The 14,896-nt window shown below is 39.5% G+C and overlaps 2 protein-coding genes and 1 long non-coding RNA gene across 3 annotated transcripts; 1 reads left to right on the top strand and 2 right to left on the bottom strand.

Moving 5' to 3' along the window:
• Positions 1-192: 192 nt before the first annotated feature.
• ptger1c (prostaglandin E receptor 1c (subtype EP1)) lies at positions 193-2,723 on the bottom strand. The gene is made up of 3 exons (XM_035615287.2): positions 2,573-2,723; positions 926-1,768; positions 193-779 (listed from the first exon to the last, which is right to left on the bottom strand). Exons 2-3 carry the CDS (start codon positions 1,763-1,765, stop codon positions 537-539), a joined length of 1,083 nt encoding a protein of 360 aa, XP_035471180.2. The 5' UTR covers positions 1,766-1,768; positions 2,573-2,723; the 3' UTR covers positions 193-536.
• LOC118288799 lies at positions 1,394-3,483 on the top strand. The gene is made up of 2 exons (XR_004785923.2): positions 1,394-1,801; positions 2,717-3,483. It is a non-coding gene; the product is annotated as an uncharacterized LOC118288799 (long non-coding RNA).
• A 341-nt stretch (positions 3,484-3,824) lies between these two features.
• On the bottom strand, positions 3,825-11,638 carry LOC118288794 (adhesion G protein-coupled receptor E1). The gene is made up of 20 exons (XM_035615284.2): positions 11,526-11,638; positions 11,257-11,318; positions 9,746-9,826; positions 9,285-9,455; positions 9,037-9,189; positions 8,731-8,877; positions 8,163-8,285; positions 7,958-8,004; positions 7,748-7,852; positions 7,331-7,484; positions 7,044-7,166; positions 6,735-6,925; positions 6,434-6,595; positions 6,125-6,319; positions 5,699-5,916; positions 5,550-5,610; positions 5,382-5,473; positions 4,964-5,132; positions 4,775-4,870; positions 3,825-4,536 (listed from the first exon to the last, which is right to left on the bottom strand). The coding sequence occupies exons 1-20, from the start codon at positions 11,597-11,599 to the stop codon at positions 4,495-4,497; spliced, it is 2,466 nt and encodes an 821-aa protein (XP_035471177.1). The 5' UTR covers positions 11,600-11,638; the 3' UTR covers positions 3,825-4,494.
• Between the last annotated feature and the right edge of the window lie 3,258 nt (positions 11,639-14,896).

The following is a 14,896-nucleotide window of genomic DNA, read 5'->3' as shown; positions in this document are numbered from 1 at the left end:
GGCTCGGCCATTTGTTAAACTCGGCGCTCGTCGGGCCTTTTCCCCCGATTCTGATTGGACAATATTAACCCCGCCCAATTGCCCAGCCACCCGATTCGCTGGTGGCTGCAATTCATAGTTAACACCGGCCCAGTCAGACTCTCTGGTCAGACTGCCAACTTCTTCCTTCTTTGATTATTTATGACAGTTTACTGCTTTAATTGTAATTCTTTGTTTGGTATAATTATTAGAGATAGTAGATCTTTAGTGCACACTCCAGATCAGTGGGTGGCGGTAAAGCACCCGGAAGACAATAAACCCAAAGAAGAAGAACAAGAACAAGTGGAGGAGGAGGAGGAGGAGGAGGAGGACGGGGACTTTTAACATAATGTTTCCATCCCTTATTCACACTGCTGCATTGAACACTCTTGGCTAACTGAATCAGGACCTCAGCAAGCCCATCTGCAAATAACACAGCAGAGTTTACATTCTTTCATTTGTCGAGACATATATAATATAAATTATTTATTTTAGTCCATAAGAGAAGAGCAACGTGGTCACTGCAGACTGAAGATCTGCCTTTGTGTGTCTGCACAGGAACTATTTGTTGTCACTAATGGCCTCTGTGTTTTGAAAGAACAGCAAACTCGGAAAAGCACTACTCTCCTCAGTAATATGTAAACCCAAGGGTCCAAGATCTGATTCCAGGACGCCATCCGTAAGCTCAGCAGAGTGAACCCATCCTGCCCATCATTTGAAAATCTCAGGCTTTGGTTGATCTGCATCACAAGAATGTGGATCTATAATGTAGGATAAACACAGAATCACTCTGATGATGAGGTGTATCCAGCTATAAGTTGATCTACAATACTTAAAAAAATGCCTGACTACTACAGGTGAAGATGGTTCTGGAACAAATTCTGCGATCTAAATAAGTAATACTCACCAGAAAGGGGCTCCAGCACACACAGGAAACCACAGTGATCACTGCCAGTTGCGTCATCATCTCCACATCCAATGAGCAAAACAAGGAGGAAGTTGATGCGGAAGATGGACGACGTGTGCAGTGAGTAGCTGATTTTGTTTTAGCATTTTTGAGCTTCATTCTGGCCTGCAGCAATGCCAGACCAGTCAGGATATTGGAGAACAGGGAAAGAGTGAGCGCTGTGAGGCCCAGGCATGAGAAGGCCAGGGCCAGATAGGTGTCAGCTGTAGACAGTGATCTATGGATAGGCAAGAAACACCATGTGCCGGGAAACTGGGTAGTATAAGTCCCCATGGCAAATAAAGGTAGAACCGCCAGCATGAAAGCAAGAGAAGACAGAAATAACACAACTCGTCGCACATGAGTCACTGTAATCATAGCAGCATGGAAAAATGGCTGTGTGACGGCCACACAGCGCTCCATTGCCATCACACAACCAAACAGCAAAGGGCATAGGCCAAAAAAGACCATACTCGCCCCAAAGATTTGACAGAATATGGTGGGCGTCTCAGCTTGCATTTTATACCCCGGATCCATGTGCAAATACAGAGCAAAGGCCCCTGGGATCACATGACCTCCCAGGTCAGCGAGTAGCAAAGCCACTGTTAGTAGCAGAAAGTGTGCTTTTGATTGGCGCTGGAATCGGATGTGGGACTTAGCCAGGATGCCCAGAGCGGTGAGGTTGGAGACAGCACCAAATGTCATAGTGAAGCAGGACATCCCGATGCCTGAAGATCTGACCGATGGCCAGGTGCTGCTGTTCAGCCACGGACTTGGCTGTTCAGTGGAGTTGATATTCATGTTCTGGTGGAGGACGGATGGCGTAGAAGAAGAAAAGTAAGTCAAAGATACGTGAGCCTATACTCCGTGTCATTAAGTACAAATTTGTCAAACTCCAGAAAAAACTGTGGAGGCTTTTAAGAAAAGTGGATGTCCTGATGAGAGGATAACCAAACTTTTACAGATAATTTTGTATGGAATAGTGGGGAAAATATGTCAGTTATTCTGGTGTTATTTGGCAACAGACGATCAGAGAACAAATTGTATGTTAGCTGTTTCACAAAATGTTCTTCTTTTTCTTTTACAAATTTGTTTTGACTCAAAAGAACTCTCACTTGTCATATACCTACCATGCTTATTTACAGTATCTCTTACCCTGTCACAGTGTGTGAAAATTACAGAGGAACTGCCTATTCAGAATTGAGAAGATCAGCAACAAAGTTTTCTTTAATAACATCATCTACATGGAAATTCTTCGGGCAGATGCTGGGCACACTATCTTTTCTCAAATATCAAGGGTTTCTTAAAAAACAAAATCAAAAATATTTCTCACATCTATAACTCAGATGTAATAAGGACCATCCTATTCATCCCGGTGCAGCTCTCCCATTTCATTATCCATGTCTTATCGTTCTTTCTCCTCACGTTTCTTATTCATAATGAAAGTGGATCACATCGATGACATAAATAAGAAATCCCAGTTTTCCAAGAGATCCTATTTCTTATATTTTTGCATATATCTTAACTTCAATTAGACCAATGTGCTACCTGATAGGAATGTGCCATATATTTTATAGGAATAATAAATTCATTTTAAATGAAACTTACCGTCGGATGACTCTGGATTAACCCTGGATTGCTTGGGAGGCCTCAGAAGAAATGAAAACAGACAAATGTGTTTCTCCTGTCTGCTGAGCTGCCTGATTTGCCACATTCACATTTACTCTTGTTCTCCTCCCTCTGTTTCCCCAGGACTCTCGGACAGTCTCTCCCTCTCCTAGGTCAGTCTCTCTCTCTCTTTCTGTCCACAGGCTTTGCAGCTATTCTATGTCTGTGTGCTGGACTTGTCTTTTCCATCCTCCTGCCTTCTCTTAGTTCCTCCTATCGATTCATCTCCTCTGCTGATACTTTGAGCCAGAGGTGATCCCAGCTGTCATTTTCATTTTGTAACACTGATTCCGTGTTAGCTGAATGCCACATGAAGGGTGAGCTAATATTTTGCAATTCACTTTGTCAATTGCTTAATAATAGTAGTAATACTAATAATGCATCCCTCAATACAGGCAGAGATCTGAGTCATTCAACAGGGGCCGTGATATGTTTGTGTTTGTGTGACTGTCAGTCACATAAACATAAGAACAGAAGAGAGACATACATCAGAGGATTTGGAAGAGCATGAAGATTATTATATGTTTAAATGGTTTCCTGTGTACTTGTGGTATCCTGTGTAGAAGAATGTCACACTTGGATCACATGCTAACTGAACATCATCCTAACAGATATTCTTCTGAATATTTTAGATACAAAAAACACCTGTGTTTTAACATATGGGTATAAACCAAACAATGCATCAACACTAACACTCCCAAAGTTTGTAAATGTGTAAAGAGGTAATATTGCACTCATTTTCACTGATATAATATACAGTACATTTGTTTACAGTTACTTAAGGTCTGTTAGCTTTTTGAGGCCATCATGCTTGTGATCTGCCATAAACAGGAAGGAAGAGGAGAAACGTCCATTTCCTCAGTAGGTTTAACAGTTTCTGTTTTTTTTATATAAACCAGCTTAATGTGTCCCAGAAGTAATCCCAGCAATTAATGTGTCCCAGTAGTGTCCCACCAATATGATGGTGTAAAGAAGAAAATATAGCTTTGTTTGGCAGTTACTTTCTGTTTGTGCTTTTTTTTTAAAAATTGTGCCATTCCTGCTTAATATGGGATCTGCCACAATGATCTTTTAAGAAAAGCATGATCAACAGTAATAATTCAAAATCCAAAATAATTTAAGAGGAGCATCAGAATATTTTTTTTTGTTTAAAGCTTTTACTTTGAAAAATATGAACACACGCACAGAGAGAGAGAGAATATAAAAATACAGCAAATATAAATTGTGAGATTGCGACATTAAGTATTTTTTTCAATAAGAAAATTCAAGTTTTGAAACTTATTTGAGCATAGTAAATAATAAAAAGTTTTAAAATCAAATGTTCAGGTACAATACAGCATGTTGAATGGAGAGGTAATGCAGTCAAATATTAATACATATTGATTTACCCAGCAATATACACAAACATACATTTAAAATCCATCTCTGTATCATAATTGTCCTTTTTCAGTCACGTGAGAATTTTAAATACATAATGTGGATGAAAGAAAGTGCTTGCCTCTTAAAATATCTTTAAGATTATCTCTGTGGGTTGAATAAAGTACATGGATGACACAACAAAATGTATCTGATAAATCATCATTTTTTCCCTCCATGAGAAATTTAAACATTTGGAGATATTCAGTTGATGACCAAATAATCTGTGGTAAAACACACCAACACGTACTTTTTTAAAAGGGAATCTTTCATAGGTTTTAGCTGATAACAATCAATTGTTTCATAGGTCAAAAATACAAAGGCCAGCTCGTGTTAAAGAAGGACACTATTTACAGCATTTGACAGTAAAGCGAACTTGTGCATCGGCCACTAATGACAGTGTAGAAAAAAAGTCAGACTTTGCTCCTGAGTCATTGTGTTGCTCCTCAGATGTGAGACTCTCCTGTGTCCTGGGTGCTCTTGGATGCCTGAGGATGATAGAAGATATGTCCAAATGCATATTAAATGTTAATCCAACTTCATTGTTGCTTGGTTAGCAACGGAGGCCTCTCATATCTCACCATGAGAAAATACAATGTTATTTAAAAACCAAATAGAAAACTAGTAACAGTTCTATACTTTATCACATTAATTTCAGCACACATTGCAGTTATTGAATAATAATCCTCATTATCCCATTACTGTGAAATATAAATAACTACTTACATGTGCTTTGCTGGAGTTGGAGTAGCTGAACTCTGAGTAGCTTTTCTTCTGAGGTGCGCAACATCTAGAGAGGATGTTTCCATATTCTTCCCTAACCTGAAAGTATAATACAAAGTGAAACATTAGTTTTGACACTAGAAAAGAACTGCAGAGCATTTGTTCTTTATTTTGGAGATGAGCACAACCAACCTGTTTGGAAAACAAACAGTGCATGATGAAGAGCAGAACCCCCTGAAGGCTGCCAAGGATGGTGAATAGGTAAGACATGGCTATAGTGTGCTCCTCAAACTGGAAACATCCAAAGATCCACATGGTGCCCAACACACACATCTGAGCCACTGCAGTGATGGTGAATGTCCTGCAGGAGGCAACAAAGATACATATAAAGAAAATCCTATAGTCAAATCTGAGGCACATCATAACTCAGTCACAGGAAAGTAGCTGCTTTTTGAGAATTAGGGTTTTAATTTCCTTTTCTTTGGTGGGAGAGACAATAGCATAGAAAATGTGGACTCCCACATAGCAAATACACAAGTCACTTATTAGATGCATGCACCCTCGTCCCTACACACATAAAGAAGTGGCTCGTGGGAAATTGCTGGCTTACTTTATTTTCTGCAAATTGTCCAGGTCAGGGTTTAAACTCGAGAGCTTCTGTGCCAATTTCCAGACTGTGATCAGAAAGAAGAAGATGTTTACCTGAAAGGAAACAGAGATTAGTTATTAAAAAGCACTGGGGTTTTTCTTTCGACTCAATAAACATTTAGGTACTTACAATGATGATGAAACAGGCGGGGCCCAGGAAACTCCAGATGAATTTCAGGTTTAACCAACAACTGCAATGCATAATGAGAGTTTATTGAGCAGACCATATAAGCTTGAATTAAAAATCTGACACGATCAGCATCAGAGGAGGAAACTTACTATCTTTCAGTGCCATATCCTTTGGGATTAGCTAAGGCAGAGATGGCGACAATAACAGCTGGGACTCCATAGCCACCTGCCAGCATGTACAAGGTTCTGAAGTTGGTGTTAAAGACCAGGACCACCATCCTGAAGAGTTGGATGCCCTCCAGACACATCCAGCAAAATGCTGCCAGGTAGAAGAAATGCAGCAGCCCTGCGACCACTGCACAGCCAACCTAATGCATTAGGGAGAGAGAGGCGGATGACAGCAGGGAAAAAAGGACAAAGAATGCTGGGAAATGGGGAGAAAGAATTAGGAAGAAACTACTTGCTGGATTGTTGTTTATACAGTAAATCTTCAGCACCCACATAAATCATTCAGTAGTCGTGGTGTGCTGAGTATTTATTTATTTTGACAACGCAAGCTGTATTTGGAGTATTTACCCGGTTCTCCGTACGGGAGATGCCAGCGAGGAAGATAAGTATGGCAATGAAGAGGTTGATGCACAAGTGCAGGTGGATGGTGGTTCTTGGGCTTTTGATGGAGCGGATAAATGAGAACGTCAGGATGCAGAAGAGCAGGCAGATTAGTGAAAGGCAGAGACCCAACCAGGTGATCAGCTGCAGCTCAAACTTATCCTGTTGGGAGGGAGAGAGAGAACTTTTACCTGACACTACACAGAAATGGACTGGTGTTTCTACTGCAAACTTTCAACTCTATGTATCGTCATGTATGTAACTGAGAGTTTTAACCTCCATCTCATAGAGTGCCATGAGCACAGCAAAGCTGCTAAGATGGGTGCAGGAACACACAGTGTATTCAGCGTTGGACTCCACCACACTGCAGCCACGAGCAGACCATGCACCTCCTTCCTCCGAGGAATTCCAGAACACACAGTGGGTAGTTTTATTTAACTGTAAAAGAAATGAACACACCAGTTCAATTAGAGATAAAGGGCATCAGGGCTAAAGATGTAATATTTATCCTGCAAAGGTAAATAACAGGTTCACATCACAAAGCAGCTAAAAATGAGGAATCGTTTTTCCTCTTTACCTGTGTCAGGTGGTAGAAAGTCAGCTTGATGGGCTCGCTGAGGTGGCTTGTGTTTCTGTTACTGACGGTGGCAGTCACCACTTTGGAGTTGATTTTAAAGTTTTGATTCTCTGGTGGTTTCATCTCACCGAAGAAGCCGTCTGCAGAGTCTTCCAGGTTTCCGTAGCTCAGCAAGGAAAGTGTTGTAAAGCCTGTTACAATCACGGATAAAAGAATAACACTGGACTAAGTGGACATTCATTACATTAGGAAATAATTTGTGTGATAGTGTTAGTGATTGCCAATAAGTTAATTAGGTATGATTATCACCGGGGTAATAGGAGGGTTCTCCTGCAGCTGTCTCCAACTGCATGTGCACACGAGCATGCTTAGATGATACAGTCACAGCCCCTCGGGGTAAGTCAGCCCCCTTATGTACCCGCAGCTCCAGCTCTGGAACAGGATATAAAAATGAACTTTTTATGAACATGTATTGCTTGCCTGTTAATATTGTACTGCAGGTAGACAAACATTGTATCTGTAGAAGTGTAAACCCCTTGAAGGAACACATTCTCTTTGTAACTGAGCAAAGAGCTATGAGTGAATTTCAGTTTAACCTGTGTGAATGGAGGATATATTTGTCCCTGGGGTCTGTATGAAGGGTCCTATCAGCCTCAGGGCGTTCTCCACAATGTCCAGAAAGGTGGAGACTTTCCTGTTATCATTGAAGGGTCCACTGGACAAGAGCTCGTCAATCAAGGACAACAGCCTCTATAGCCACAGGAGAGGAGAGAGAGAGACAGAAACACAAGCATGGGCAGGGGGAAACAGGAGACAGTGAGACTGAGTCAGACTTTCAGGCTGCATAGCGCCTCTAGTCAACATAAACATGGTTGTGCACAGACATATGAACACCATGTGACAGAGTTTGAAGGAGCCAAAACTTCCGGTTTCTGTGCTGGTTATGAGGCTCTGGAAGCTTTTGCCTAATGGAATTGCATTTGGATTAACATGATGATAAAATGCAGACATACCTTTAATAGGTCTTCTCCATAAAATTCTGTTGGACTCTCACTCTCTGTAAACTCTAGCAAACTCTTTTTCAACTCCACCACAAGGTTATATGCAGCGGGAAATTTCTTGGAGAGTGATTTGGGGAAAATGAGATACAAGTATGAGACTTTTTGAAAATATGTTTAAATGTATGTGGAACACTGATAAAACTGTTTCTCGTGTGAACTTACCTCAGTCAGATTGTTCATATCTTCATTGAAATCATCGCAGTTTAACGCTGAGGAAACAGGAATTTTGACTGATCAGATATGCTTGCTGATGACCACAGAATTCTTATTATTAGAATACCTGTTCTCGTGAAAATGTTCTGCTCATATATTTACTGAACAAACACAAATGGATGTTGGAAAAAGTCCAGTGCGGCTGTTTTCTTACCAGAGCAGCGAGATCCATTGTTGCCATAGTTAGTGAACCCTGGGTGGCATGCACAGTAATGGCCGCTGGCTCCACGGTGGCAGGTTCCATTTCCACAGATTGTCTTATCAATCATACAAATGTCTAAAATGGAAACAAATCGGGGAGAGGAAAATGGTTGTGCTGTGTAAGTCAGTGCTAATGGAACAATAAATATCCTGGTTCACCAAAATGTTCATATCAAAAATGGTACTTATTAGTCTTTTACAGATAATTTACCAAATAAAAAGCATAAAGGAGACCGAGAGAGCCAAAACAGTCACTAAACCAACCTGCATTGTAACCAAACTATACTGAAGGGAACTTTAAATGTTTAAGTCTTATGGATCAACAAACTTAGAAGTCAGAACTAAAATCAAATTAGAATTTTTACTTTTGGTTCAACTTCAAACCAAGTTCAAACTTCTAGTTTGGTGGGACAATGTTCTTGAAACAACATAGATCACACAACCATGCAAGCATCAAGACCCTTGTTCAGTTATTTTATTCAACATCATCATTTTGCGCAGCATCATGTTATAGCCCTTACCTTCACATTGCTCCTGATTCCCAGAGATGTCTGATTTGCCGGATTTCTTTTTATAGCCAGCATTGCAGACACAATGATAACTGCCTGGTGTGTTGACGCATGTCGCATGCTGACCACAAACATCGTCCTCTTGGCATTCATCAATGTCTAATGAGGAGGAAAAATACTTTTAATAAAAGCTGAGAGCAGAAAACACTAACATCCTGTCATCGCAGCTCATAGGAAGAACAATTACAGATACTGTTTTCCTCCTATACACAATTACCACAGTATTTTTTACAGTGAGGGAACTGATGAGCATCCTACCTCTACATGTAATGTTGTCGCCATTGTGAAACATTTCCACTCCAGTAGTTGAGATGAATCCATCACCACAAATGCAGGAATAATATGGACTTGTGTTAAAACAGTTGGCATTACGTCCACAGATGTCTGGGTCTTCCAAACACTCATTGATATCTACAAGCAAAATATAAGGACACAATTTTCATGATTAAATAATGACTGCAGGAGCCAAACTATTATTGAATTCAATACGATGCAAGATGACTAACCTTTACATGTTGCAGATGTTTCGGCTGAAAAATTCACAGCATGCGTTGATGATCTGAAACCATCTTTACATTGGCAGTAGAAACTGCCAAATGTGTTGATACAGAGAGAATCTTCTCCACATGGCCCAATGTCATCAGGATAATCCTCGTCAACAGCACATTCATTATTATCTTAATTAAAGAATCAGGCACATGAAAAGGATGGGTGTCACATAAATAAGTGTTTGAAATAAAAACACTTAAGATGTAAGTCAGGAGCTTTTCAGTTTTAATATCACAGCATACTCCAATCGTCCCTGAAAAAATTCAATTAAAAGATCACATAATCTTCCACAGAAATCATTTACCACATTTTAAGTTTCTTATTTCTGATCGAAAGATGAGCAATCTGCGACAATTGCCATGAACACTACACGCACATGTGTTTTTCCATGATGAGAAGAATAGTTTGTTTTTCATACCAATGCAGTTTTGCTTCACATGGTAAAATCCATTGGTACAAGGTGGTTTTGACAGGACCACGATAACAGAGAGGTACAGAGCTGAAAAGGGAAGGAGGCAACAGTCAGTCAACAGTTCATCACCTTCTGAACATTAATGTAACATCTGCTACACTAGTACCCATGCTTAATCTACACCTTCTTCTTAAATATTTCTGTGTAACTAAAGCATACATGACACCAGGAATGTTCAGAGTTTTAAAAAGGTTCTGCAGAAAAGGTAAATACCCTCATTCTCTTCTCTCATTTCCTGAGATTGTTTTAACAGCATCTGTACCATATTTCAAAATGAACTGCAAAAAGGTATCTGGAGAACTCTGCTTCCTTTGAGTGAGGAAATGTCAGCTGCAATTGGGGCAAGCTCAAAATACCATTACATCCTCTGCTGTGCGAGTTCAGAGTCAGTCCTCTGTGGCTTCCTAAATGCCACCAGATGGGTGAACGTATGTAAAAACAGGAAATGCAGTCACATTATTTTTCAGCATCATCGTTCTACATGTTTAATCAAGTTTGTTGATATTTTGAGACACTTGCTGCTTGAGCATCTGCTTTCAACACTTTGTGTATGAAATGTCCTGTACAAATAAAGTTGCCTTGCCTAGTACAATGGGAATGTTTTTTTTTCTTCTCTTTTTGCAAAACACATTTTCACTATTCAACTATAGCTTTTTTTTCCTATACATTTTTTTTGGACTTGATACAGTTGATATTAGAGGTAAGTGGGAAAGTAAAGCACACTTTTGGTGACTGTGGGGAAATGGCCATTACTTAAAAAAATGTAAGAAGGCATACATTTACATAATGTAGAACAAAATATCTCTGTGGTTAGTGGAAACTTTTACCATTTCAAATCAAGACAGGAAAACATTAAAAAAAAAAAAAACACCTTCTAAATATTGCAATCATGACATGATAAAATGAATTGCAGTGTTGTTACTTTGTCGCTTGGCAACACATAGTGTTTCTTCCTCGAAGGGCAGATACTTGTGACTGTGGTTACTATCGGGCAATAGGTCATATGGGTGCTGAGCGCTGAGCTCATGGTCTATCAAAATCCCAGGCAGAGGAACAGAGGTTTTCTGTGCAGTGGGGCCCAAATGGAGGGTTATAAGACAAAAAGCTGCTGTGCTCAGCATTACTACCCGTCCTTTCTGCTAATTCATTTGGGCTCTTCCCCACACCCTAGGCTCTAAGAGAACTTCACATAGAGACCTGTGAAAGTTGAGTTTCTTAATTTTAAAATAGACCAACTATTAGTAGGTATAGTAAATGTATTTATTTATTGTTAATAGATGTAATATTTGAATACTAAAAGTGTCATGTAACATGATAGATGAAATACAGAGAGATACACAGACATAACATTGCAGGATACTGCAGCCAGTTGGTTGAGTTGATTTTTAGAAGTTTTTAAAAGCAGATGCTTTTCCATTTCAACGACAACGTGCAAATGGATGACAGATTTGACTCACCGAGCGTCAGGAGGATCCACCTGCCCACCATGGTCAACAAGGGAATCGCTGTCCAGATCAGTCTACGGAAAGTTCAAAAAGCCAAAACATGAACGGAGGAACTCTCTTAGGTCAAAGTGTTCAAATCTCTTCTCTTTTCTTTCTCAACTTTGTCCAAAGTGACTGTGACTCAACAAAAGGAAAAAAGAAAAAAAAAGTGGCTTTATGCTGTTGCCAAAACACATAAAGCAAATATACATAGAAAACTGAAGGGCTCAGCGGCCTCTTACGTTAGACGAGGACCTCTCCTTTCTTTCTGTCTCTGTGTCTGCCTCCCTCTCCCCTTTGAATCTTTTGGTGACATGCTGTGATCTGGGGAGGGGTTTCACACTCTCTCTGAATAACACCCACAGAGATGACACAGTTACAGATGTTTGTCAGGGGGTACAGCCAAGAGAAGTTCGTGATAAGTAACTCCTTTCATGACAGTGATATTACTAAACAGTGTTTGTCACACACGCATATTATGTCTCGATCTCCATCTTCACATATGTGGCTGTCTCTTTTCCCTATGTTGGACTCTGTGAGAAGAGGATGGAGAGGGGGTCAAGAGGAGTTTAGACTTCGTGAAAAGTCATTGTTTTACAGAGACCAGCTGGCTGGTATATCCTCCCAAAAGCAGGGTGTTAACACGAATTCTGTTAACTATGACGATGACATATATATGCCTTTTGCCTCTGAATGCAGCAGTCTGAGACAATGTAACAATGGAAACAGTTACGAGCTTTATTTGGAAAGAAGTGTGTGTATATATATATATATATATATATATATATATATATATATATATATATATATATATATATATTTGTGTATTTCCCCATTCCGTGAGGGAAGGTCTACTGTTTGTCCACTTGAGCTTGAGACTGAGTCAAGATTGAGCAAATCGCTCCAGGTCGAGACAAAACAAAACAAAAAAGCTTCAAACTTGATCACTTTTTATTTTGAGTTTCAGAAGGTGTCTGTTAAAAGCATCCAATTTGTGTAAGAGGAAATGCAACTCTGAGTGACATATGAAGGGACATGATGTTCCACTGTTATTCACACGTTCGATGTTTGATACGCCCCCGTCACATGACCTGACATATACAGACCCGTGTGAGCTATTTAAGGCTTGAGAATTGAAAATGTGAGAAAATGCTGTAGGCGATTACAAGACCAACCTAATGGAACAAAACAAATTGTAAAATTTTCAGCAACTTTTCTTGTGTCCAGCTCAAAGTGACAAGGTCACTTTAAGTTGAATGCGCTGTCCCAATTCTCCATGCAAGCAGGGTGGCTGCTTCATTATTTCACACTTCTTAACAATGAGGTGGGCTTCAGGCTTTGTGTTTGTGGGAACATGAGGGTGACAGACGTTTCCACAGAGCATTTTCATAGAAATATACTGACATTGGCATGAACTATTAAAAAAAACAACCTCTGTCTGTAAATGTGTTGGAGACAAGAAATGACTCAAGACTCTTGTGTGCACTCACTCATGGTGTACAGATCAAAATTAAGTATACGGTACATTTAACAGTAACAGACATTTATATGGACTATAATATATGGAATTGTACCATGCACTAGTAAAGTCTGGTCAGAGATATTAATATAGCGATCAAAGATGTCACATTTTATCTGGAGAAACTATTCTCCAGCAATTTTTTGAGTATATTTGACCTAAATAGCGTCCATCATACCATATACCATTTGACACCTATATGGTAATGTAATGTAATGTATGTAGTGTAAAGTCCAACACCTCGGTCTCTGTAGCTGCCTTGTAGTTGCATGGTAGAGTAGATATTAGAGGATGAATCTTTGTTTGGAAAGAAAAACAGTATGAAACAAAGTTTTAAAAGGTAGTTATGAATAACAACATTGAACACACTGTAGCTCTGTAAATAAACACCAACAACCACTCTTGTAAAGGCAATATGAAAAGTGGATCTTGGACTGATGCACATCAGTTTAGTAATCAATTTACCCTGTGGAATTTTGGATACTGATTTTCAGTGCAGTGCTGAGAGAAATCACAAGCGACTGTACCCTTTCCACACAATCATCATTATCAAATTCACACTAGGCAGTTCCTTTACAAAATCAGCAAAATGCAATTTAGTTACAGTATTATTAGAGGTGAGTGAAAAGGAAATAATAAAGGAATGGATTCTGCTCAGTGCAACAGATGAACATACTCTTTGAAATACGGGTGCCTGTTCAAGCTGAATAGCAACTGTTGCCACTGGCCCAGACATAGATCCACATGAAAAGATGGCCACACTGTGTTCAATGAATTTTCTTTTGGGGGGTAGGAAGTTGTGGTCAATCCTCAGTTGATGCCATGCTGAGCTTGGTGAATCATAATGATGAGGCCGGAGCTCATACCAAATATCACCTCTCTACATACACAAATAAAGAATATGCTCCTCCTGATTTGGTTTCATACAGATTCATTCTTGCCTCTTTTTCAAAGAGTGATTTCCAGTCAATATGATCATGGCGAGCATTCAGGGCTTGTTACAAGCCTTACTTCCTGTTACAGCACAACTTCTTCCTGCCCACACCAAAATAGTGTGCACATTAGAGTTTTGGACATTTTGTGTTGGTCGCGCTTGTTTACTTTTAGCGTCTTTCTGACTCCTCACACAATGAGGAGGGACTGCAGTGAGGTCCAACAACTTCCTGACAGAGTCTGGACAAAAAGGTCAGAGTGGAGACGGAGTAGTCTGGTCTGACTGCTGTGTCTGTCTTAGGGAAATATCTGAGGCTGACACTCATTTTAACATTCAAAGAAGTTTGCAGTCATCAGTGAATCAATACATATTTCTAAAGCTATTACACTGTAACTATAATGGCTTGTGTGGAATAATATCAATTGATAAAGTCCTTCCTCTTGCGAGTTTACTTGCCAATAAAAGTGAAAATGTCTATTATATTTTTTTCAATTGCTTTTTCTTGCGCCAGCAGTTTTTGTCTATAAACCTTGAAACACTTCTGATGACATTATTTTGGTAATGACAGGATGGCAAATGTTACTCCACCACATCATGTGTGAAAAAGGGCGGCTCGTGGTAAAGCAAAATGCGCATGCTGTAAATTTTGAACCACACAGCTTGTTCCTGGCAGAGCTGTGCGACCCACCATGGAGTTCTTTTTTGATATAGAAAACATATATTAAAGTAAATCCAGAATGTCAAACTTCCTTTCTTCTCTCCTATTTGTCCCTGTGTTGCTTTCCCTCTTTTGCAAGCTAACCATAAAATTGTTTTTAATTGTTTAATTTCCATTTTTCTTTTGTGCCTAATTCTTCCTCTCTTTTACAAAGGGCCCAGCCCAGAAAGAAGGGATTCTACCATATTTTGTATATTACACTTAAATTGTGTTTTGTGGCAAGAGAAGAGGAGTGCATTTAGAACCAGTTGAATTCAAGATGCAAGATTAACCTACAGGGAGTTTTCTCTTTTTACGGTTTTCAAAAATCTCATAGTTTTTCAAGTTATGCTAAATGTGTATTTTCTATACTTTACTCTTTACTTTTCTCATTGTATCCTTATTTTAGGAAAGTTATTCTAAATGATCTCACATTACTGTCGCTCTATATTGGTGAATATCC

The sequence above is a fragment of the Scophthalmus maximus genome, chromosome 17 (genome assembly GCF_022379125.1).
Source record: "Scophthalmus maximus strain ysfricsl-2021 chromosome 17, ASM2237912v1, whole genome shotgun sequence".
Classification (NCBI taxonomy): Eukaryota; Metazoa; Chordata; class Actinopteri; order Pleuronectiformes; family Scophthalmidae; genus Scophthalmus; species Scophthalmus maximus.
Note: the sequence above shows the minus strand (reverse complement) of the source record. Positions and strands in the feature narration are given on the sequence as shown.